Consider the following 23476-nt stretch of genomic DNA (forward strand, 5'->3'; position numbering starts at 1 on the left):
CTCTGTTTGCTTGCCCCCTGCCATGAAACTGAGGCCACGGTGACCTAAACTGCTAACAGTTTGTCCACTGCTGACCTTTCTAACTGTTTGGTTGCCACCTAGGCTCCTTGAACTGCTGACTATGTCTGATGTTTGTCCGGACCTAGGGCTGAGATTGGGCTGCAAGCCAGCCCCACCCAGGTCCTGAGCATATACATTACCTGCCTGCAGTCCTGTTAAAGGGGATGGACTCCGAGGAGATGGCTTTCTGCCCAAGGTTAGGCCTCATCCAGACTTGGGAGAGGTGTGGAGGCTCACTTCGCCCCAGAGGGGGTGCATTCCACTGGCCGACCCCTTTACATGGCTGGACAAGAGAGGTTTAACCGGTGTTTCCTACAGCTCTTATATAAATATAGCAATAATAATAGAGCTTCAGTTGAGGAAGAGAAATGGGGGGTTTAGACTCAATAGCTGAGTTTGGATGCCTGCAAAATTCTACAGTTGACATGAAGAGATTCACAGAATTTCAGCCAAGCACATATTTGTACATCTAGTAACAACAAGGCCCAGATCCCTCGCTGGTATATCTGGCCCTTTATGTCCGACTTGACTACACTAATATTTTTTATTCAAGTCTTTGATAATATGTAAATGAATAATGACCTCACATAATGGAAAACAAAAATAAAATGAGATGCAACCTGGAAAAAGAACGTTTGTAACGTATGGGGAGACCCAAGAGAAAAATGCATACATGTATGAGAAATAGCCGTGTTTTCCTCCATGTGTAAGTTAAGAAAAACCTACAGAAAAATAAATACCCATTTAAACAATGTAATGGCAAAAAAAATCAAACCTAACACCTAACTGGGGAAGTATTATGCAGTAGACCAGAGCTAGCAGTCATGCTTTGATCTGGAGATCAAACTCAGAACACTAAATACATTCCTGGATGCTAACAAAATAAGTCTGTTCAATCTCTAATTTCCATTGCTCTGTAAGTAATATTATCAACCACTAACTGTTCTTTTCAGCATTTGTGTGTGGTAGGAGAAAAAAGATGAGGGTACTGATTACTTGAAACAGGCGTAGTTTTTATTCCCTGTTTGCCTGAAAAGATGTTACATCCAATTAACAATACTGGATTTGTATGGCTGTGTTGTGTTAGTGAAGAGATACAAAAGAAATTGCCATAGGCACACAGAAACATTTTGTTATAGAGAGGTTAGCTATTATGCACGCAAGATTCAATGGGATGTATGTACAATCTACTTGCCAAACAGATGTGTGTTTAAAAATCCTTCAAAATCAGTCAAGAATTGAACAGCCAATAGGATCAGAAGTCCAGGCAGACCTCCTCAAAAATAAATTTTGCTCTGATATTCAAATGGTTATGAGACCTACACTAGAGTTACCCTGCAGAAAACAATAGGATTTTGCTTCATACCATTAATAACCACTGGTCCAATCAAGGTATTGCCTGGCTTGGGCAAGGGCTAGACTGGGCCAGACTAGGATCTGCTTTTCCAGAAGACTGTGGGTGGGAGGGTGGGGGAGACATTTAAAAAAGCCTTTTTCTCATTTCATGGCTTGCACAAGGACAGATCACAACAGCAGTCTCAGAACAGTGACTGCATTGTTCAGAAAAAGGCAGGACCACAGGCCTGCTGAGTTGAGTCAGTGCACCAAAATCTGCGTGGTCCTGATGAGCAGTGTTGCGTGTAAAGCTTCAGAAAAGAGCATGCTTCTTTAAGGACAACTTCTTCCGAGGCTCCCACAGAGGTAATGCAGCTCCACAGTGCTCCTTTGCATAAAGCTTTGCACCCCAACACGCTTGGAAATTCCATAAGTGCCAGAGGTGCCATATGACAAGAAATGAGAGACAGACAGACACACGGCCATTCATATCATACAGATGATTATCTTTAAGTTGACATTTTTTAAAAATAGAACTCAACAGAATAATTACAAGTGCATGCAGCACTTTTTGGGGAAAAGACAGTACCTACATAGGTGAAAGATTTTTGAAAATATTAAAAGATATCACATTCATGTTTTCCTCCACAGGCTGAGAGAACTGATCCCTGTATTGCTACAATTTAATACACACTCCAAATCTTTGCTCTATTTACAGGCATGCTCCCACAGAAACTTCAAAATTTTGGAGACCAAAAAGGTATATTCAGTCACCAAGCCATGTGCTTTTGAAAGCCTGAGTATTTTTTGCAGGTTGCTAAAAAGGGAGGGGCTGGTTAGGCAGGAGGGAAATACCAGCAAAACAGTGGCAGTAATGTTTCTTTGTTTTGAAAAGAAGAGTGGCGATAGGAGACAGAGACAGTACATGTTGGAACATGGACGGTGACTTGCCATAGTTTTGGGAGCTAGGGAATCATGTTTTGTCATGCTCATCTTCCCAGATTAAATGTGTTTGAAGAGCCTGGTTAAAGAGGGAAGTATATAAACCTTACTTCCATCCCTTCACAAACTATTCACTTCAGCACAATGTTTAATATGCTTTTTTGGGATAAAGTGGAATGCTGCTTTTTTGGGATTCTCAGCCTACATTTCGTACAATACATTGTAAAAATGAAAAGTGAAAATTTCAGAAACTTGTTTCTACTAATTTGGAAGCTTTGTAGATACAAAAGGAAATTTAACACCTGATTTATACATAAAAGTTCTAAATTCTCTAGCACTGCAAGTCAAAATGAGGCAAATAAAGCTATTGCATGACTCTTGTCAACTTAACACTAACCCCGACTATAGTTCCTGAAACCAATTCAAAACATTTCAGCTGAAGCACATTAAAACAATCTACAGCATTTTGAATGCAATATCTACATTTCAGAATTTCAGCTAAACAGCAACACATTAATCTTAGAGGTTACACATCCTGGAAGTGAAATAAACTATTGCTCAACTGCTTTAAAAGTAAAGCTATTGTTCCAAGGTACACTTCACACTCTTCCTTATGCTGACACATAAGGTGGTGGTGGTTCTTTACCAGCTGCATTTGCAGGATCATCAAAAGGGGGCAACAGCACCTGTGAAAAAGAAAACAAAAAAAAATAACTGGCAAAAATTACAAGACAGGAATTTACAATCCTGTCCTGCAAAATAAGTAATTAAAATAAAACAAAATAAAATGAAAAAGCTGCCTCAAAATTAGCAGTTGGCAAATAAAATATTTCTAAAGAACACAGGCCACTGCAATTTTAATGTTTTCATTATGAAGTACAACAGAATTTCTTGTGCAATTTCTTACAATCTTTAGTCACAATCTTAAATATGACAGCCCCAGAGGATGTTCACTATAATTTACTGATCACTGATAGACTCTGTATAGTCTGTCAGTGACTGACTGAAGTTTTGCTGTACAGCTACTATACAAAGTGCTCTACTGCTTTTGGAGACAGACTAGAGAGAAAAGAATAGTATTTAAATTAGGGATGGCTGCATATTTCCTAAAATGTGCCAGTGCATGGATTTTGTATTTGGTCCACTTACAGAGTTCCTTTATGTACACTGAGACCATGGTGTAATTCCCAGATGTTGCCTATATACCCTCTCAGTCATGATGGGATCTTGAAATCTACAGCTAAACAACTAAATACACGTAAGGGGACATTCTGAACACAGAGAAGTCAACAGGAGTTTTACCTTTTGCTCCAATGGGGCAAGAATTTTACCTTTATTCTTAAAGAAGTCAGGACCTGATCCAAACCACATTGAAATCAATGTGTCGCTTTACTGACTTTAATAAATTTTGAACTGGGCCTTCTTAGAAAAATGTCAAGAATGATTCACATTATAAATACAATAAGGTTGCAACATTTGTGAGGGTTCGGTGTTGAGAACCCTCGCGAATGTCGTATTTCACGAATATGGCGAAGTGGCAAACTGCCAGTGCTCCCTGCTCCAGGGAAGAGGTGGCTGCTGGTGCTCCCCACCCCGGGGCAATAGCTGTTGGTGCTCCCTGCCTCGGAGAAGCAGCTGCTTGTGAAAAATTGAATTCACAAATGTTAAGTTTGTGAATGTGGGGACCTTGCTGTATACAAACTCACACACTTCTATATGTGTGTGCTTCTATGCACGTTTGTGGAACTGGCAAACAGACACTAGCATCTTTAGTCCTGCATCAAAACAAGGCTCAGAGTGCTTTAGCATTTTAAAATGTGACTAGGTCTGACTCCAGAGTACATATATGCTACTCAACACAAAATTCTCAAAAGCTCTGCATTAATTAAAGCAACATCTAATATTTTATATCTGCTTTAAAATGTCCAGCTAAATACACTGGAACAGACAACATGTACTGAAATTATATGTAACTATAAGACAATAAATAAATGTTATGATAAAGCCAGGTTTATGTTTCCGTATAAGAGACTCCCTAAACTGCACGTTATAATCCACACAAAGCCTGATGGCCTCTTCTGACCTCTCAAAGTTTTAACAGCAGATGCTCCATGGAGCTCTATTTCTAAAGATATCATTTCCCCCATTATACTACAGAATGTTTATTAGTATATTAATGAATTATTATTTAAATAGTAACTAAAACTTAACTACAAATGAACCCAAAAATGAACCAATGACATGGTTGTGATATATTGGCCTCGCTTTTATATTGTTCTCATACTGGCTAAGTTTCGAAATGTTGGCCTTTGCAATGGGGTGTTCAATTACAAGGGTGAAAGATACAGTGATGCAATGTTTTGTAGGGAATCTACTAAGCAGAAGGGGAAAAAAGGCCTCCCAGTTATGCTGTTGCCCAAGCCCCTTGGACCTCTGTCTCATGCAGGAAATGAAATCTTCCCAAAGAGCTCACTCAGAATGATCCTATCTGGAGCAGAACTCAATGAGCCTCTAGTGTTGCTGATTAACTCCTTTTAAGGTTTCCTGCTTCTGTGCAGATGTGGGAGGCCCACTAAGAGTTTAAGGTTCCATAAATAGGAAGGCTATAGGCATAAGGCTCTTCTGGAACTTAATTGCATGCAAAAAAATTATCCCTGTAAAGTCAACATAAACAATCTAATTAATCATTGCTAATATGTATAGACCTAACACTGATGCTCTTGAAATCTTTTATAGTGTAAACAAACAAAAAAACAACCTCCCTAAGTTATACTACCAGGCTTGGGGATCTTAAGATACTTGATACCTCTGTGCACAAATCCCAGCCTCAGGGTCATAAGACAACCAAAATTAGAAAGGTTCTGGAGTTGTCCATTAAAGATCTGGGATTACATGGTATCTCGCAGCTTAGGACGTGTATACATCACCTGGAAGATAGGTCTGCACAGGGTTGATCTTCCAGGGTTTGATTTTGCAGGTCTGGTAGGGACATGTGAAATCAACTTCTCAGGGTTCAGCAATCAACCCCTGTACTCCTTGCTATCACGAGGAGTAAGAGAAGTTGATTGGAGAAACTCTGTTGACCTTCCTCAGTGAGGATGGCCAGTTAAGTCAATTGCAGATATCCAATTCTAGCTACAGAAATTGCATCAGCAATTGTGTTTACCTGCCTAATGTAGACAAAGCCTTACACTTTCTGTGTGAGACGCACATTATTTCATACTGGCATTAGCCAGGAGATCTACCTGCAGCAACTTGGTGGAGAAAGCAGGCTGTGACCAGGCCATCCTGAGTGGTCCAGAAGAACAGAATTAGCCAGCCTAACCCCACACACCAGACAGAAACAGACATCAAGAAGCTCTTGAAGTGGATGCTGGAAGGTCAAACGCCAACAGCCCAGCAAGAGCAAGCACAGCTGATGCACTGGATTGCTGCGTAATACCAACTGCAGATGGTCCAGCACCAGGACCAACAACAAAGCTGTTATGAGAGTTGGTCACCCAGCACCAGATCCATTAGGAAAACCTGGTCCAATGGGTGGCAAGAGTGTTACAACTGGCTGACTCCACAAGTCCCATCTTGGCAGGGGCAGGACCTGGGAATGCCCTGGTGTGGCTATACATGCATGAAGAAGGAACTAGGTGACGACCCCAGGGCATTCCTTGTCACTTCTGAACAGGTGGCTACAGCTGCCCATTGGCCTCCAGAACATGGGGCCACCCTGCTGGCCATCTATTTGACTAGCCACGTCGAGCTCAAACTACCTACCACAGCATGGCTCCTCGGGAGGCCTTGGATCACTCCAGTGTGAAAGCTGCCATACTAGATCCTACCAGCATTAGCCTGAAGATCCACTGACAGCAGTTCTGCAATGAACATTGCCTGCCAGAAGCTGTACCAAGGGCCAGAGTCCAATACTTGCGGGATTATTTACAGAGAAGGCTGAATCCAGAGAATTTAACCAGGCCCTGCCTGGCACAGGTAAGAGCCCTGGAACAAGTCACACAGATCCTCCCCCATGGGGTGAAGGAATGGGTGCAAGGTCATGCCTGACAGCCCAGAACGAAGCGGGCTGTGACAGAGAATTACCTGGCCACCGAAGGACAGAAACAGTCCAAATCACAAGGTCTAGCAGGACCAAGCCAGAAACCTGAGGCCCAGCAATTAAGACCTGGAATAAGGAGACCACACAATCAACCCAGCTTAAGCGGGGCATCCACAGATCACCAAGGGAGCTGGGCAGTACACTGAATGCCTTTCAGGGGGCTGGAGGAGAGAACAACCCTGCTATGTCAGGGGCTCCAGGACATAAGCTGCAGACTGACATTGCCAAGGGCAATGCTATGGAGTATGGGCAAGAGGGACACTTTTTGTGAGACTGACCATTTATGGACTGCTCCCACACAGCCAGGTTTGGACAGCAGATTGCCATGCCCACAAGAAGGACCTGAGCAAACTCCCTGTGCCCAGACAGGTCGAAGATACCCTGGTGATGGTCCTCACTGACTCACGCTGCATCCAGATGCTGGTCTGGGCCAGCCTGGTGGACTCCTCAAATCCAGAGGTGGAACCATTATATATGCAGCAGACCCATGGGGAGGTGCAGCCATTACCCAACACCAAGGTATGCCTGAAGATAGGCCAGCACAAGGAAAAATGCCAGGTGGACCTAGCTCAGATGCCAGTGTATGCAGTGGTCTTAGGACATGACTAGCCCTGGTTCAGTGAAGTTCTGTGAACAGACGGGGACTGGACCTTCAAGCAGGAGAGGCCAGGATTGGTAAAGGAGTTCCTGGACCAAGGGCAGCAGGACAACCGAGAAGAGGGTGACTACAACCAGCAGAGAAACTCCATACCATGCCCTACAGGGTCCAAGATAACAGAACAAGTCAGACAAGAGCATCTGGAAATAGATGAGGATTTCCTGTGGGAAAAGAGGGAAGACCTGACCTTGAGCTGAGCCTGGGAACTAGGCCAGGATGCACAAGGTCAGTGGGCCACCGAGCCAAGATGACCTCAGGGACTGCTCTTTGAGGTCTACTCCAATTGCCTCTAGAGGGTGACTCAAATGCCACAGATCGGAAAGGATTAGGTCCATAAATGGCAGGTTAGGTCCATAAATGGCTATTAGCCAGGGATAAAGTATGGTGTCCTAGCCTTCTGAACAAGGGCAGGAGATAAATCACTTGATCATTGTCTTCTGTTCTCCTTCTCTGGGGCACCTGGCATTCGCCACCGTCGGCAGATGGGATGCTGGGCTGGATGGACCTTTGGTCTGACCCAGTATGGCCATTCTTATGTTCTTATGACCTCTGCCTATTGCTAGTTCCCAAGAAGTTCCATCTTGAGTTGCTGTGGGTGGTCTATATCGTACTCTTGGCTGGACACATGGGGTGGGAAGAGACCGTGCACAGATAGCACTGGGGGATCTTCTGGAATGGCATACACCAGGAAATGAGGGACTTCCGTGTTTCATGCCCACAATGCCAGTGCACTGGGGCAAAGGGAATACAGCACACGCCTCTGATTTCACTCCCAGTAGTGGGAATACCCTTTGAATGGATTGGCCTAGACTTAGTGTGACCCTTAGGAGAAGAGTGCATCCAGGTTTCAGTATATCTTCTCATTTGTTGACTATGACAGGTGTTCCCTACAAATTGTCTTGCTACAGACCACTACAGCAGTGGTTTTCAATCAGCGTGCCATGGCACACTGGTGTGCTGTGAGAACGGTCCAAGTGTGCCATGAAATTTCAATTTCCCTTTGCTGTGGCCCTTTGCAGAGTCACTGTGTGGGGAGAACTGATGATCCTGCACCAACCGAGGCCCAAGCAGCAAGGCTGTGCAGTTTTAAATGCCACATCCTTGCTCCAATGGGCTGCCAGGGAGGGGAGCCTGCTCTCTGGAGCCACCTCCCCCACTCAAGAGCAACCAAGTAGCTGCTGAAAATTTTCAGTGGTTCCTCATTTACTCAACATCTCTAGCATAGCACTGACAAGATTTTGAAAATGTGCCTGTGCTCACTGTTGAAGACAATGTATTCTGTGGTGGATTTGAAGCACAAATGCATTTGATCATTATTTAGCTTATTGTATGGACTGTTATATTGCAAACCTCTCTAGTAAGACTGTAACCACAGTAAATGTAAGTAAGTGTGACATTCATGAGCAACAGTTTCAGCTGCAGTGTTACTGAAAAGGCTGGGAACCACTGCCCTACAGTGCTTGTTATAGCCACAGAGCAACTTAAGATTTTTGCCAGGGCTGAAATACCCAGAAAAATATGGACTGACCAGGCAACAAATAAATGTCTCTTCCAAACTGATGGCCAAATTTTGTCATCTCAAACATCCATGCCTTCAAGATGTTTGTATAACACTCAGAGACTACCAGATGAGTAGAAAGATTTAATGAAATACTAAAAACTATGCTCGGGAACAAGTATCAGAGAGGTAGCCGAGTTAGTCTGTATCTTCAAAAATATCTTAGACTAAGATATCTTGGAGCATAAGCTTTCGTGGGCAAAGATGAAATATCTGTTAGTCTATAAGGTGCCACAGGACTTCTTGTTGTTTATGCTTAGGAAGTTTGTGTACAACGATCCACAACACTGGCACAAGTTACTTCCCTCACTATTGTTTGCATTATGTGAGGTCCCCCCAAACTTCAACAGGATTGTCCCCATTTGTGCTTATTTATGGGAGACAGCCAGGGAGATCCTAGACCTCCTCTGATAGACCTAGGAAGAACAAAGAGTCAAGGGTCACAGAATCAGTCCTTCACATCCTGCAGATGTGGGAATGCCTTCAAAAGCTTGGCAATTTCCTTGGGAAAATTTGCTCTAGACCCAGCAAACCCAGGAACATTAATACAACAGAAGGCCAAACTGTGGACTGTCAAGTCTGAGGACCTGGTCTTCCTCCTATTGCTGTCATCACATTCAAAGATGCTAGCCAAATGGCAAGGACTATTCAAGACTGTTTGATAGGTAGGACTGGTGGATTCTGAAGTTAGATTCCCCAGACAAAGGAAAGATCACCACATGTACCATGTAAACCTCCTGAAGGCCTCCTAATTGGCCCATACCTTCTAGAACCAAAATTGGGCCCAGCAGCCAGTGAAGCCCCTCATCTAACACTGATTGCACTGGGGTAGGTCTTGAGCCCAAAGCATTAAGCAAGTGGGCTATCCCAATTAATAGGTAACAATTTTATCCTTACCATCTTGCGAAAGCAGATATCTGGGATAAGCTAGACATGCAAATTGGAGGAACCCTATAAGGTAGCGGAACTGGCTAAGCACAGGAATTACATGGCTTTCCCAACAGTCAAGGATGAAGGCATTGTCTCTTTACTAACACTAAATCAGTGACATGCCATCTTCAGTGGAGTGGCAGTGCTTACCGCTGAAATTTGCTTTGATGTGTTAATTTGGTCTAGAGGCCCCAGAGCTATTTAGAACTTTGGAAACACTTGAGAAACTCCTTTGGCCCATGTCTACTACATTTATATTGCTAATAAAGAACTCCACTGGTCTGGAGTTCTTTGTGAAAGTGCAAGAAAAGTTAATTTAGCCCTTAAAAATCCCCAGTTGTAGAACATCTTATGGAATGATAAAAATACTTCTGTAAATCTCAGGCTATACCTGAAACAGCAAAAGTATATGCAAAATATAATGGATACCACCAAAGTTGTGCAAGATGGGCCTCTTGCTCTGTTTGTTGGCACTGTAATGAAGAAAAAGGAACCTAGATGCATCAGCTGTAGGGCTGTCTGACAGCCAGGTAGCTATGGAACACGATGGACACAAGAATGTAGTAGTATTTGGCTTCAGCAATTAAACCACAGCTGAAAATTATATCCTAGATCAGGCAGAGCAAAGCAGGGAGCCGGCCCCCCTCAGGGATGGGAGAGCATGAAACTTTGTAAGTGGGGGAATGCAGCATCATTGGTTGCTGGGTCTCAGACTCCTCCATCTCATTAAAAATGGAGAAGTATGATATTCACATTTATATACTGAAAGTTTTTACATTCTGCACACTTATCTTCTTACACATCAAAAGGTTTTTTGTTTTTTTTTTCATATGAACATAACCAAAATCTCCATCAATTTGGATTATATTATACAGGTTGAGGGGGCTCTGCTAAATGCAGGGATGAAAAAGCGGGGCCCGACATAAAACGTTTGCTCACCCCTACCCTAGATTACATATCTACCATGTTGGGTTTATACCTCTACAAAAGACTTTGCTCTTTTTGAGCTAACCCGTTCTATTCTGGGCATATGCCTACACTTCCATTTTTGTAAACCGTGTATTGCTAATCATTGTCTCTCTCAAGAATCAATCTTATTGATGGAGAAATTATACATATTTTAAAGAAATATAAATGCTGTTTCTTGATACAGTTCAACAAAGAATGATGAGATGGCTCAAATAATCCTGTGCTTTTTCCCTGTTTGTGTACGTCTTCACTATAATTGTTATCCCCACTCTAACGTGTTATGCATATCAAGCAGTACCCATAGCACTTTAATGACTAACACATTCATTTATTAGGTAATAATCTTAGATGGGATTAGGAATCTGAGAAAGTGGGTCTTCCAATGAAAGCTCATTACCCAATAAATAAATTTGTTAGTCTTCAAGGTGCTACAAAACTGCTTGTTACTTGTAAAGCTACAGACTAACACGGCTACCCCTCGGAGTCTATGGTACATACGTGAGATACTATCTGATTTTATATAATCTGTTCTTGCAGCTTTGACAAGTTGTATATTTTGCATAACTGCATATTTCTATTGAACCAGCTGTGATGTGTTGTATTTGGTGATAAAGGGCATACAAGCTGTAAGTTATGTCTTTTTAATGAAAACTAATACAAGACTAATCATAAAAATTATGTTCATGGACTAGAATTGAGTTATACTCAAATTAGTTATCTAAATCACAACTGGTGAGTTTTATGAATGATAGTTCACAAGAATTTTTCCTGTCACCGACTGATTATTCAGGAAACCTGGTCCTGCAATCTGCTGATGCAAACAGGGAGGAAGCTTTATAAATTTAGCTGGTCTACCATGAGGAGAATATAAAATTACAATCTTTATCCAATTATTGTACACCTTCACTAAGCGGAAGATCAATGATGCCATGGCTGACCTTCTGGATTTCAATTTAGCATCTCTGGTAGGAATGCACAAAATCAAACCCAGGGGGCATTCCCTGTCAGTACCAGTCCTCCTGCTCCTGGCAAGCAGAAAGTGAAGTTGACAGGAGTGTTTGCGCCAGTCAGCCTCCTGCAGCAGAGACTGCAGAAGCATGAATTAAGGTATGTTGACTCCAGCTATGTAATTAATGGATCTGGAGTTGCGTACCTTATTCCACAGTAAGCCCATTGATCTAATGGCCAGAATTTGCTTAGCTCTCCCCCACATGGGCTATGATAAGTGTATTGCTGCCAATTACAAGTTACCAGACAGCTCCTTCTATGCAAGCACATTTATTCTTAAGGTGAAGATATTAAAGAAAAAAATAATACAAATACTTAACAGATTTAAACATGTGCTAACCATATCAGGAGTCAAATCAGTCAGTCAGTATCATGGGCCCTAGTAGACCTAAGTCTTTCCAGCCTTTCCACAGGGATTGGGACCCCATTGAACAGAATGCTCTGTCCATCTGCTGTATCAGAAAGGCCACAGGTCTGTTCAAACTCACCTGTTTACATCAAAAGTCTCAGTGAATTGCCTTAAATCTCCTCCTCCCCCCCCCATTGTGCTTTTGCTTCCTGTATGAACTGCAGCAACTCTCTCCCATGCAGCAGAAAAGTCAAATCATTCACAATTCAGTATTGCATTGTCACAAGGATGTTATGCATTAATGAAAAGTAAGACAACACTTGGAGGAAAGTAATAAAAGCCAGAACATTACATGGGAACAGCTAGGTCGTTTGGGGTTTAAGGTTAACTTAATTACATTTCCTTATTTATAGTAGTATATAAAACATTTCTTTGTTACTGTAACTGTTTTGCTACCAGTTACTTGAGTAGGTTATGGTTCTGTCTGGATAATCAGTAAACCAAATAAGTTGCACTTAACCTTCAGAGTACTCATCATCAACTACTCTAGTGTTACAAATCATTACAATTCTGTAGCTTTGCAAAAAAACAAAACAAAAAAGAATTGTCCAAATAGGTTAATTATAAATTAAGATTAGAATGCAACACTCTTTCCACAAAGGCTAGTTAACATTTTAAGGCACAAAGATAATAAATACTACTACTATTTTAATAAATACAAGATTTAACCAGGCACTGCCTGGATCCTTCAGGGCAGGGCATTAGGAATGTGGATGGAGGGCACGGCAGAAGGTTGGAGTCATGGGAGAATGAAGAGCAGACTTCTGACTCTACTTCAGAAGAGCAGACTTTGACTCCCTAAGAGACCGGATGAGCAGGATCCTGTGGGAAATGAAGATGGAGGGGAAAAGAGTTGAAGAGAACTGGAAGTATTTTAAAGAAGTCTTACTGAAGGCACAAGAACAAAACAATCCCACTGCATAGTAAGAAATGCAAATGTGGTAGGCAGCCAGCTTGGCTTAACAGGGAAATCCTTAGCTTAAATTCAAAAAGGATGCATACAAGAAATGGAAACGTGGACAGTTGACTAAGGAGGAGTATAAACATAAGGCTGGAGAATGCTGGGCAGTAAATCAGGAACGTAAAAGCACAATTGGAACTGCAGCTGGCAAGGGATGTGAAGAGTAACAAGAAGGGTTTCTACAGGCATGTGACCAATACACGGGTTATCACAGAAGGTGTGGGGCCATTACTGGATGAGGGAGGTAACCTTGTGACAGATGATGCTGGAAAAGCTGAAGTACTCAATACTTTTTTTTGCTTCAGTCTTCACGGACAAAGTCAACTTCCCCATGACGGTCTTAGATGATGCAGTATGGAAAGGTGGAAGGCAGCCATCCGTGGCGAAGGAACAAGTTCTGAGCTATCTAGAAAAACTAATGTGCACAAGTCCATGGGTCTGGATTTAATGCACCCCAGGGTACTGAGGGAATTGGCAGAGGTCATTGCCAAACCTCTGGCCATTATCCTTGAAGACTCTTGGAGATCGGGGGAGATACCGGATGACTGGAAGAAGGCAAACGTAGTGCCCATCTTTAAAAAAGGAAAGAAGGACAATCCAGGGAGCTATAGACCAGTCAGCCTTACCTCAATCCCTGGGAAAATAATAGAGGGAATCCTCAAGGAATCCATTTTGGAGCACTTGGAAGAAGGGAAAGTGATCAAAAGTAGCCAACATAGATTCACCAGGGGCAAGTCCTGCCTGACCAATGGGATTAGCTTCTACGATGAGGTAAGAAGCTCTGTGGACATGGGGAAGTCAGTGGATGTGATATACCTTGACTTCAGCAAGGCTTTTGATACGGTCTCCCACAACATTCTTGTCCATAAGTTAAGGAAATATGGATTGGATCCTTGCACTATAAGATGGATAGAAAGCTGGCTTGATGGTCGGGCCCAACAGGTAGTGGTCAACGGCTCAATATCTGGATGGCGGTCTGTTTCAAGCGGAGTGCCGCAAGGCTCGGTTCTGGGGCCGGTGTTATTCAACATCTTTATTAATGACCTGGATGAGGGACTGGATTGCACCCTCAGCAAGTTTGCAGATGACACAAAACTAGGGGGAGAGGTAGATACATTGGAGGGTAGAGAGAGAATCCAGAGGGACCTGGATAAATTGGAGGACTGGGCAAAAAGAAATCTGATGCAGTTCAATAAGGAGAAGTGTAGAGTCCTGCTTCGGGGCGGAAGAATCCCAAACATTGTTACAGGCTGGGGACTGACTGGTGCAGCAGCAATAGGATGGAAAGGGACCTGGGGTTATGGTGGATGAAAGGCTGGATAGGAGTAAACAGTGTGCCCTTGTAGCCTAACGGCATACTAGGGTCCATTAGGAGGAGCATTTCGAGCAGATCTAGAGAAGTAATTATTCCTCTTTATTTGGCACTGGTGAGGCCACATCTGGAATACTGTGTCCAGTTTTGGGCCCCCCAGTATAAAAAGGATGTGCATTTGCTGGAGCAGGTTCAGCGAAGAGCAACAAAAATGATTAAGGGTCTGGAGCACAAGACCTATGAGGATAGGCTGAGGGATTTGGGCTTGTTTAGTTTACAGAAGAGAAGACTTAGAGGTGATTTAATAGCAGCCTTCAACTTCCTGAAGGGGAGCTCTAAAAAGGAGGGTGAGAAACTGTTCTCAGTGGTGTCAGATGGCAGAACAAGGAGTAATGATCAGAAGCTGAAGAGGGAGAGGTGTAGGTTAGATATTAGGAAAAACTACTTCACCAGGCAGGTGGTGAAGCATTGGAATGCGTTGCCTAGAGAGGTGGTAGATTCTCCATCTCTTGAGGTTTTTAAGTCCCAGCTGGACAAGATCCTGGCTGGGATGACTTAGTGGGGGTTGATCCTGCTTGAAGCAGGGGGCTAGACTAGATGACCTCCTGAGGTCCCTTCCAGCCCAGGGATTCTCTGAAGGCTGCAGGTGATGATGGACTCAGGGTAGCAGTCCCATCCAGTGGGCCTACTGTCTGCCCCCACTTCCCCAGCTAACCAAGGGGGTGCGTGTGGGGGGGGGGCGGGACGGGGGGACTGGAGGGCTACTTATCTGATCTGGAGAGAAGCAAGATGGTAGAACCCCAGCCCTGCTGGGGCCACTGCCTTGGAGGTGCAGCTGCCTCCAGTGGCCACACTCAGTATAGTCTCTCTCCTCTCTGTGCCCCGCCCTTTTGAGTCCCTTCTCTCTCTGCCCCCCTCCCTTTCCCAGTTATGGAAAATAGTTCAATTCCCCGCATTTCCCATTTTCCTGGAACAACCAAAACCTGGTACGGGTTGTGAGGAGTCCTCGTCTCCCAAGAGAGGCTGCCTCTACCATGGCAGGGGACCTCCGCTATGTCTAGCGTTCCCCACACCTTGTGCTTGCAGGGATTACATATTAGCGGCCTCAAAGGCATGCAGGGAGAGCTCTACAGTTTTGTGGTGATGGCCCTGCCTGCTCACTTACCAGCTAGGACAGTGGTTCTTAACCTGGGGTGCACGCAGCCCCTGGGGGTGGCATGATGCCCTTTTGGGGGTGCAAGACATACCAGATTTTCTTAGAAGGTGAATCACTAGACACACAAATTAGGCACAGGCACATAAATACTACTGCTTTGTTTAATCAGACCTATGTATTTATTAACATTGTACTTTTGTTTTAAACAATTACTGTAATATACAAACAAATTTATTTTCACGTTTTTAAGCTAATTGTAGTGAAATTATCTTGCTACAAAATACAGTGTACTGCCACGTTGTGGGGTATTTCTTGACATATGCGCAGATGATGATGTGGCAGTGCAGCGGCTTTATTTGAATTCAGTTAGCACGTCGGTTACAGTTTACTTCCACAGCAAAATTCTGCAACATCTCTGGGTAGTACTTGTGTATTTTTGTATGTCTACTGGACAACTGTTTGTGGTAAGTAATAAGACTTTTACCTATATTTAATATGCATGTAAAAGTGCATAGGCCCCCCATCCACATTTTTGACTTTTGATAAGGGATGCGAGATCATAATTTGATTTTTGATATATTGAGAACCAAAGGGGTGCAGGCTGCAGTAAAGGTTAAGAACCACTGAGCTAGGAGAATGGGAGCTGTCCCTAGGCAGGAGCTGTTCGACAGGTCAGGGGTGGAGGGAGCATGGGTGGCTCTTCCTCCTTACAGCCTTGGCCAATGGTCTCTTCCTTGCTGAGCCAGGACAGCTGCAGCCTCCTTTGCACCCTGCAGCCCTGGGATCTTAGGCCCCTCAGCCACACAGGGAGTTTTCTGCAGACCTGCTGTCAAGCGCTGTCCTAACTATATCCCCCACAAATGTAAAAACAAAAAGCTACAAATTAAAAAGAAAACCTTTACAACAACCTCAGAGCGAGAAAAAAAAAATGAAACTCTGTGAAGCCTGGACAGACACTTTTTATAAACCTAACCATCAAACAGGGTAGCCCTCCTGCAGATAAAACACCTCCTCAGTTCCTCACTAGCTATACAGTGTATCAATGGACAAGAACTGTAGCCATTTCCTACTTTTCCATTCCCTAGTGAAAAACTGGTCTTGGGGATGCTAGATAAATTCCTTAAGACTGTATTTGCAGAGATGCCTGACTAGAACCATTACTCAAATATTTTGTATTAATCTTGGCTCTCGACATGCCTATTTGTGGACTGTACCGGATCCTCCCACATCTATGTAGCTGTTTCCATATTTACCTGAACATCCAGTACACCACATTCATCTACCACCACCACCCACCCACCCACACTATTTATTCCCTAGTGAACATAAGGACCCAGTTGCCTTCAGCTCACAGTTAAATTTAAAGGACTAGAGGTGCTCAATCCAACTGTACATAAATTACACCAGTTGTCACTCCTCATCAATCCATATAATAAATATTTAATGAATAGCTTTATTCTTGCAAAGGACTACTGAAGTCAGTAGAAAGATCCTTTAATGATGCACCAGGCCTAAGTGCATTGAACAGTTCAAAGTATTACAGAAAATCTTATTTAGTTTTGGACTATAAACTAATGGCATGCTCTCATCTTGGACCTTTGTGGTTCCCATGGCAAAGGGCTTGTCAGCCAAAACATTACTTGGTCCAGATCTACAGAAAAACCTCTCTGGGACTCTACTATTGACAAGAATGTAGCTATGGATTCAAGTGGTGTGAGCAAAGTGAGGGGCAGGCCCCCTTCAGGGGGGGACATGAAATTTTGAAAGGGAGGTGCTGACCGATCGACTCCTGGGTCCCAGACTCATCCATCTCATTAAAATTGCTGAAGTGTTACTGTTTTTATGTTTGTGCATTCAGATTTATTTACCGATTAATAGTTTTTTACATTCTACATACTTGTATTCTTACACATAGCAAAAAATTGTTTTTCCATATGAACCTAACTGAAATCTCTATCAGACTGGATTATATTAGACTGGTTAGGGGGGCCCTGCTAATTGCAGGGACAAAAAGTGGGGCCCAACATAAAAAGTTTGCTCACCCCTGGATTAAACCACTGGAAAGTGGTTAGTGGAATTATCCTGTTTGCTTTATCATGTATTCCTTTCCTAGAGACCTATGCCAGCAGCTCTTCAATCATCTGTTGAAAATTTTGGCTTAGGTTCTGGAATAAGTTTAACACGCAGTGGGATTTTATCAAACAGAATAAATCATAAAACCAATATTGAGGTTTATAATAAAATAATTACAAATTATTTTGACAAGTGAAATAATTCAAAGTGAAATCAAAACACTCGGGATTCAGTTCCAGGAGTTTGCCTAAAAATCTGAACTGGAATCAATTCCCAATGCAGTTTATTCTAGGACCAGTCTAATGAATGTTCTGTATTTGAACTGTAAATTCTGGAATCAACTCGCTTCAGCAGTATGTATTCCTTCTAGAGAAATCTGGGAGGAGTGCACCTTTTGGACTCAACTAGTAGGAAGATCATCTCTTAGTTAGGAGGCAGATACAGCTGAAGAAAAAATTTCTACTATGCAGTAATCTCTGGCTTTACTGCTGAAGATTCTTGGAAGCGGCTGTAAACTAATTTTGGATTATCACAGTAAATACACCTTTTCTCAGTAAAAATGTAAGGTTTGACTTACATCATACAAATCTTAGTAAACACGTTATTCACTGTAGTAAACACCCAGTCACTGTAGTGCAGTCAAGTGATGAGAAATATGGAATTGGGAGTCATTAACTCATTGCATGACTTGGTAAGTCACCTGACGATCACTGTTTGAATCGTCACCTTGTCGTGGTGAGTGGCCATGTGTGCTCCAATGAAGCCGAGAGCGATGCTGTAAGGAGTCTCCTTCTCCCAGCAGGGTCACCCGTAGCAGTAAGGTCAAACAGCAGGGTCCAGACAAAGAACGATCCTAAAAGTCCTCAACGGCAGAACAGGCAGAGGATAGCAGCAAGGGCAATGGCACAATGGCTGTGAAGGCAGTTGAAGGCTGCAATGGACAGGAGACTCCCAGTCATTGTGGATCCCATGCCACTGGACTTCAGCAGGGATTCCATCTAGCCCAGTTGCCTTGTTGTGCTTCATCACTTTGATGGCAGCTTGGACCTCACTCAGGGTAGGAAGTGTTGCAAGATCAAACCCTTCAGCAACCACCTAGGGATGGTTAAGGGATTCTAGACCCATGGTGGAAGGATGGTTCAAAAGCTCATTATAGTGCTCCCTCCAGCGAGAAGCAATGGCTCCATTGTCTTTCAAGAGTTGGACCCCATCCTTTGGCCTCAGGAGATTGATTCTATGGCTTCTCATTCCATAAACTGTTTTGGTAGCATTGAAGAAACCTCTTGTATTGTTTATGTCTGCGAGATGCTGGAGCTCTCGCACCTTCTCAGTACACCACTGGCTTTTCAGAGTCCTTGTTTTATGGTGGACTTCGGCCTTGGCCTGTGCTTTTCTTCATTGCGCAGTTGATGTCACTTTGCCAGACTCTAAAGGCTTTCCTTTTTGCCTCGATCAAGCATTCACCTTCCACATCATTCCCCAGCCAGTCCTGGCACTTCCTGGACTGTAGCCAATGGTTTCTTCACAGGTGTTAACAATGGAATTTTTCAACTGACACCAGCGTTCATCCACATTTTCAGGGTGTACTGTCAAGCAGCTTCCTTTGGAGCGCTATATGGAAGTCACTTCATCTGATGAAGTCCTTCAAGCGTTATTTGTTGATCTTTCATCGAATTATTTTCCTCTGACTTCTCCATTTGTTGACAATCCTACTTGCCATTGTGGATTGAATAAGGCGGCAATCAGTCCAGCAGTCATCAGCATTAGTAACTGCACCTGTGAGACAAGCTCTTGTTCTGCACATTTCGTAAGGAGGAGCACTCCACAGGAGTTGCTGTTGCCAATTCCTTCTCTCCAAGTGGCCGTCTGCCAGAGGTCCATGTCTCTTCCAACCCTGGCATTGTAATCCCCCAAGAGGGTAATCTTGTCTTCTTTGGAGGTGTCTTTCAGGAGTGCGCCCAGTTGGGTGTAGAACTTCTCCTTCACGTCATCTTTGGCATCAAGAGCTGGGGCATAAACACTGGTGACAGTTGCCTGTTGGTTTTTGGCAAGCTTCAAGTGGAGAGTCATGAGATGCTCAACGATGCCAACAAAATATTCATAAGCATCTTAAGGCAACTTCACAATAACACGACTGCCACAGTGCTGAGCAACAACCAATCCCAAAGTGGCACCTCTGAGGTCAAAATGGCAGTCAAAACAAGGCTGCATAATTGCCCCACCACTGTAAGGCACGAATCTTCAGCCTGTGGGTGCAGCAGCGCTGATGGAACACACGTGGGGAGCCTCCAAGAAAAAGCAAGAATTCCATGACCTCGATCATGGAGCTCCAGCATGCGGTATGACAGCATGGTTACTTCTCTTTCTCCTGCAGACCTTCAGACCATCTTAAATGCCTTTGCTGAAGGATACAAGAACCTTGGCCTCACAGTGAACATCAAAAAAAAGGAAGAAGCTCCACCAACCCTCACCGACTGGACAATCTCGTGTAAACAAGCTACAGGAATGTTTGGTCAGGGACAAGGATCCTTGAGAAGATGTGCTGGAAGTGAGAGAGGAGGAGGAGGAGGACCGAAGCAGCTTCAACTTCTTATAGACTACATAGCAGCCTGCTCACCCTTACTGCTCGTATTGAAAATGGGTGGGAAGCTATGAAGCAGGCAGGACTGGCCAAACAGAGAGGACTGCACGCTGTATCCATGGTAAGGGTAGTTTCTATGGAGTTGTCCATTGCCCCCTAGTAAAGAATACTTACAGATCTGTAGTACATAACAATGGTGCGATGGTAGTGGAAATTTTCTGTACTATTTTTATAAACGTTATGGAAGGGTGTGACTTTCTTAGCTTGCTATTGCTGCCCAGTGGGTACAGAGAGGTAAATGTTTCCTCTCAGGCAGATAAAGAGACGATGCGTTTGGGTCTCTTGGCTGTCTGTAGTGGAATGAATTAGCCACCAAGGGCTGGCTGGACTCAATACATATCAATGGAGGATCTGGAGAGAAGTGGCACCTGAATGACTGAACATTAATATGACAGGCTCAAGCAGGCTAAACATGAAAACTCAGCATAGTTTTTCAGTGGAAGAACAATGGACAGACGTGCTAGGAACTGTGGTCAGAGAGATTGTGAACTGTCACCTGACTGGGTGACAAAGGGACAGAGACTGACCCTACAGCAATGTGGTTTGGTAGACCTCTGACTTTGGCCAGTCTGAATTCCATCTTCACATTGCTTCTGCATGTTAACCTAAAGAATTCCCAAAGTTGGTATTCTACTTGGACTATTAAAACCTCCTCTGTTTTGAAGAGGCTACCTGCGGATACTTGCCAAGGTGCATTGATCCCTAAAGGAGCAACAGTCTCTGAACAGATCACAGTTCAATTCACTGGGCAGGACTCACAATAAGAAAAAGGAGTGCTTTAGTCTGAAGGCTCAATCTCAGATCGGTTGAGGTCACATGGACCACTTTATGGGGAGAAAGTATGACCCCCACTAGGGTCAGGCACACTGAAATACAGGTTGAACCTCTCTAGTCCAGAACTCTGGGGACCTGACCAATGCTGATTGAGAGAATTTGCCAGATCACTGGAGGTCAATCTTGTCTAGCAGCATTACCAACACTTCCACTGCTTATGGGGCTTTTCGAAGATGTAAGCTGTAGTCTAGTCCATCTAGGCCATAGGGTAGGCCTATTTTTATCTGTCCACTTTAGCAGTTACCACAAGTGACCCGCAGAGGCATCTGCAAGAAGGGGCTTTTTCTTTGGTTTCCCTTATTTCCCTGTTTATGGTAAATGTAAGGTCAACTTAATATGCACTGATGAATATCTGTATGTTTGTGTCAAATTCCCATCTTATTTTGTGCTCAACCTCCCCAACCCCGCACCCTGCCCAAGCCATTGCCGGGAAGGCATGATGGTCATCACCCTGGGGACTAAAAAGTTGTAGCCCAAGGGTCATATAATATTTTGTGTTGCTTTCTTGACCTCTGCTCAGAATTTGTCCACAATGACTGGCATCACACCTCATGAATAGCTGAGTGGTCAAAAAGAGAGACCCTAAATTAATGTCGCCAATCAGATCTGAGCACCCCAGAAATTCTGAAGGCAGGGATGCCTACTTGCTATCAAAGAAGTTTAAGCACAATGACACAATATGACCTATAACACCTTGTATGTGGTGTAGGCTTGCGTCCAACATCTTCAGGGGTCATGCGCTTGAGCACATTCTTTTACTGCTACATCTTTAAGGTCTCTACTCATACTTACTACTGTCATATCTCCCTTTACTGGCTGTGGAGTGGAGTGGGTCTCAACTCTTAGAAGGTAGTGAGTATTCTATTTTTCTTTGCAGCTTAAGTTTAAGCCATAAGTGCAATTAGTTAAGTGCACTGTATTAGAGCACTCAACCAAGTGATTGTGTCTGTAATCAGATACTAACTCTGTAACTCAGCACCATCCAGTTTGTATTTGTTTTATCTGAGTGTTTACTTGTTTAATACTATCATGCTGCTAAAAATATGCATATTGTAAGTGCTGCTAAACAGTGTTGCCTGTGTTGTCACGGGGGAGCTCGAGAACCACTCGGAGGGTTTGTCTATACTACCTCCCTACTTCAAAGGGAGCATGGGGAGTAAGGTGTTGGGAGATTATTAATCAAGTGCTGTGCTGCATATGCAGCAGTTCATTAAGCTAATTCTCCCCCGCTGCAACTTCAAAGTGTTAAACTTCGAAGTGTTGGCTCACGTGCAGCCGCGGCTCACCCATGGGTACTTCAAAGTGCCGGGGCAACTTTGAAGTCCCTTTACTCCTCAAAATGTTGAGGCACTTCGAAGTACTGACAGGTTAGCTGCGGCTACGTGTTTAACACTTCGAAGTTGCTGCGGGGGAGAATTAGCTTAATGAAATGCTGAATATGCAGCACAGCACTTCATTAGTAATCTCCCGACATCTTATTTACCATGCTCACTTCAAGTAGGGAGCTAGTGTAGACAAGCCCAGAGTGTCTCTTGCTCTGGACTAAAGTTGACCAAGGGAAAAGGTGTGAACCCTTAATCTTTAAATCAGTTTGGCAAACCTTCTCAAACTAATAATCCCATCACTCAATCCCACTGGTTAACTCAGCTAAATAACAGCACAGAACACTGAGAGCCAGGACTGGTGGCTGTAAACAAACTTTATGGGACCACGGGAAACTAGGCCACACCCATGATAAGTGGTCATTCAACTAACTAAAATCATGCTGGATTACGGATATTGCGGGCTAAGAGAATGCCATCGTAGAGAGGTTCAACCTGTGGAGGTTTCAGAAGACTGTTTAAAGGCCAGGGTTTAGCAGAGACTTTTTAAATCCATGACAAGGTTACTATTTGCCCCCTTGATTGTGTCTGGAACTTCATCAAACTGCCAATTCAAGATAAAATTCACTCTTGAGCAGAGAACCAGAACATAGCACTATTTCGCACTACTGGGCTATGTCTACACTAGCCAAAAACTTCGAAATGGCCATGCAAATGGCCATTTTGAAGTTTACTAATGAAGCGCTGAAATACATATTCAGTGCCTCATTAGCATGCGCGTGGCTGCCGCACTTCGAAATTGACGCGGCTCGTCCAGACGGGGCTCCTTTTTGAAAGGACCCCGGCTACTTCGAAGTCCCCTTATTCCTATGAGCAGATAGGAATAAGGGGACTTCGAAGTAGCCAGGGTCCTTTCGAAAAGGAGCCCCGTCTGGACGAGCTGCGTCAATTTCGAAGTGCGGCAGCCGCGCTCATGCTAATGAGGCGCTGAATATGTATTTCAGCGTTTCATTAGTAAACTTCGAAATGGCCATTTGCATGGCCATTTCAAAGTTTTTGGCTAGTGTAGACACGGCCCTAGTGTTCTAATCTAAGGATTTAAATGGTGCAGTGTTTGTACTAACTAACCCCTCTACACAAAGTTTACTTTCACCTTCAATCCTTTGTCATTGCAGTAAGAGGTTAATCAGCTATCCCCTTCAT

The 23476-nt window shown here is 43.6% G+C and overlaps 1 protein-coding gene across 1 annotated transcript in view; it reads right to left on the minus strand.

Annotated features, from left to right (window-relative positions):
• Positions 1–1102: 1102 nt before the first annotated feature.
• The window catches only part of LAPTM4B (lysosomal protein transmembrane 4 beta), a 102428-nt gene continuing 80054 nt past the window's right edge, over positions 1103–23476 (minus strand). Inside the window, exon 7 of the mRNA XM_074985675.1 lies at positions 1103–3023. Coding sequence (XP_074841776.1) covers positions 2949–3023 — 75 coding nt within the window. The 3' untranslated portion in view covers positions 1103–2948. The remainder of the gene's footprint in view (positions 3024–23476) is intronic.

Source organism: Carettochelys insculpta, chromosome 2 (assembly GCF_033958435.1).
Source record: "Carettochelys insculpta isolate YL-2023 chromosome 2, ASM3395843v1, whole genome shotgun sequence".
In the NCBI taxonomy this organism is placed as follows: Eukaryota; Metazoa; Chordata; order Testudines; family Carettochelyidae; genus Carettochelys; species Carettochelys insculpta.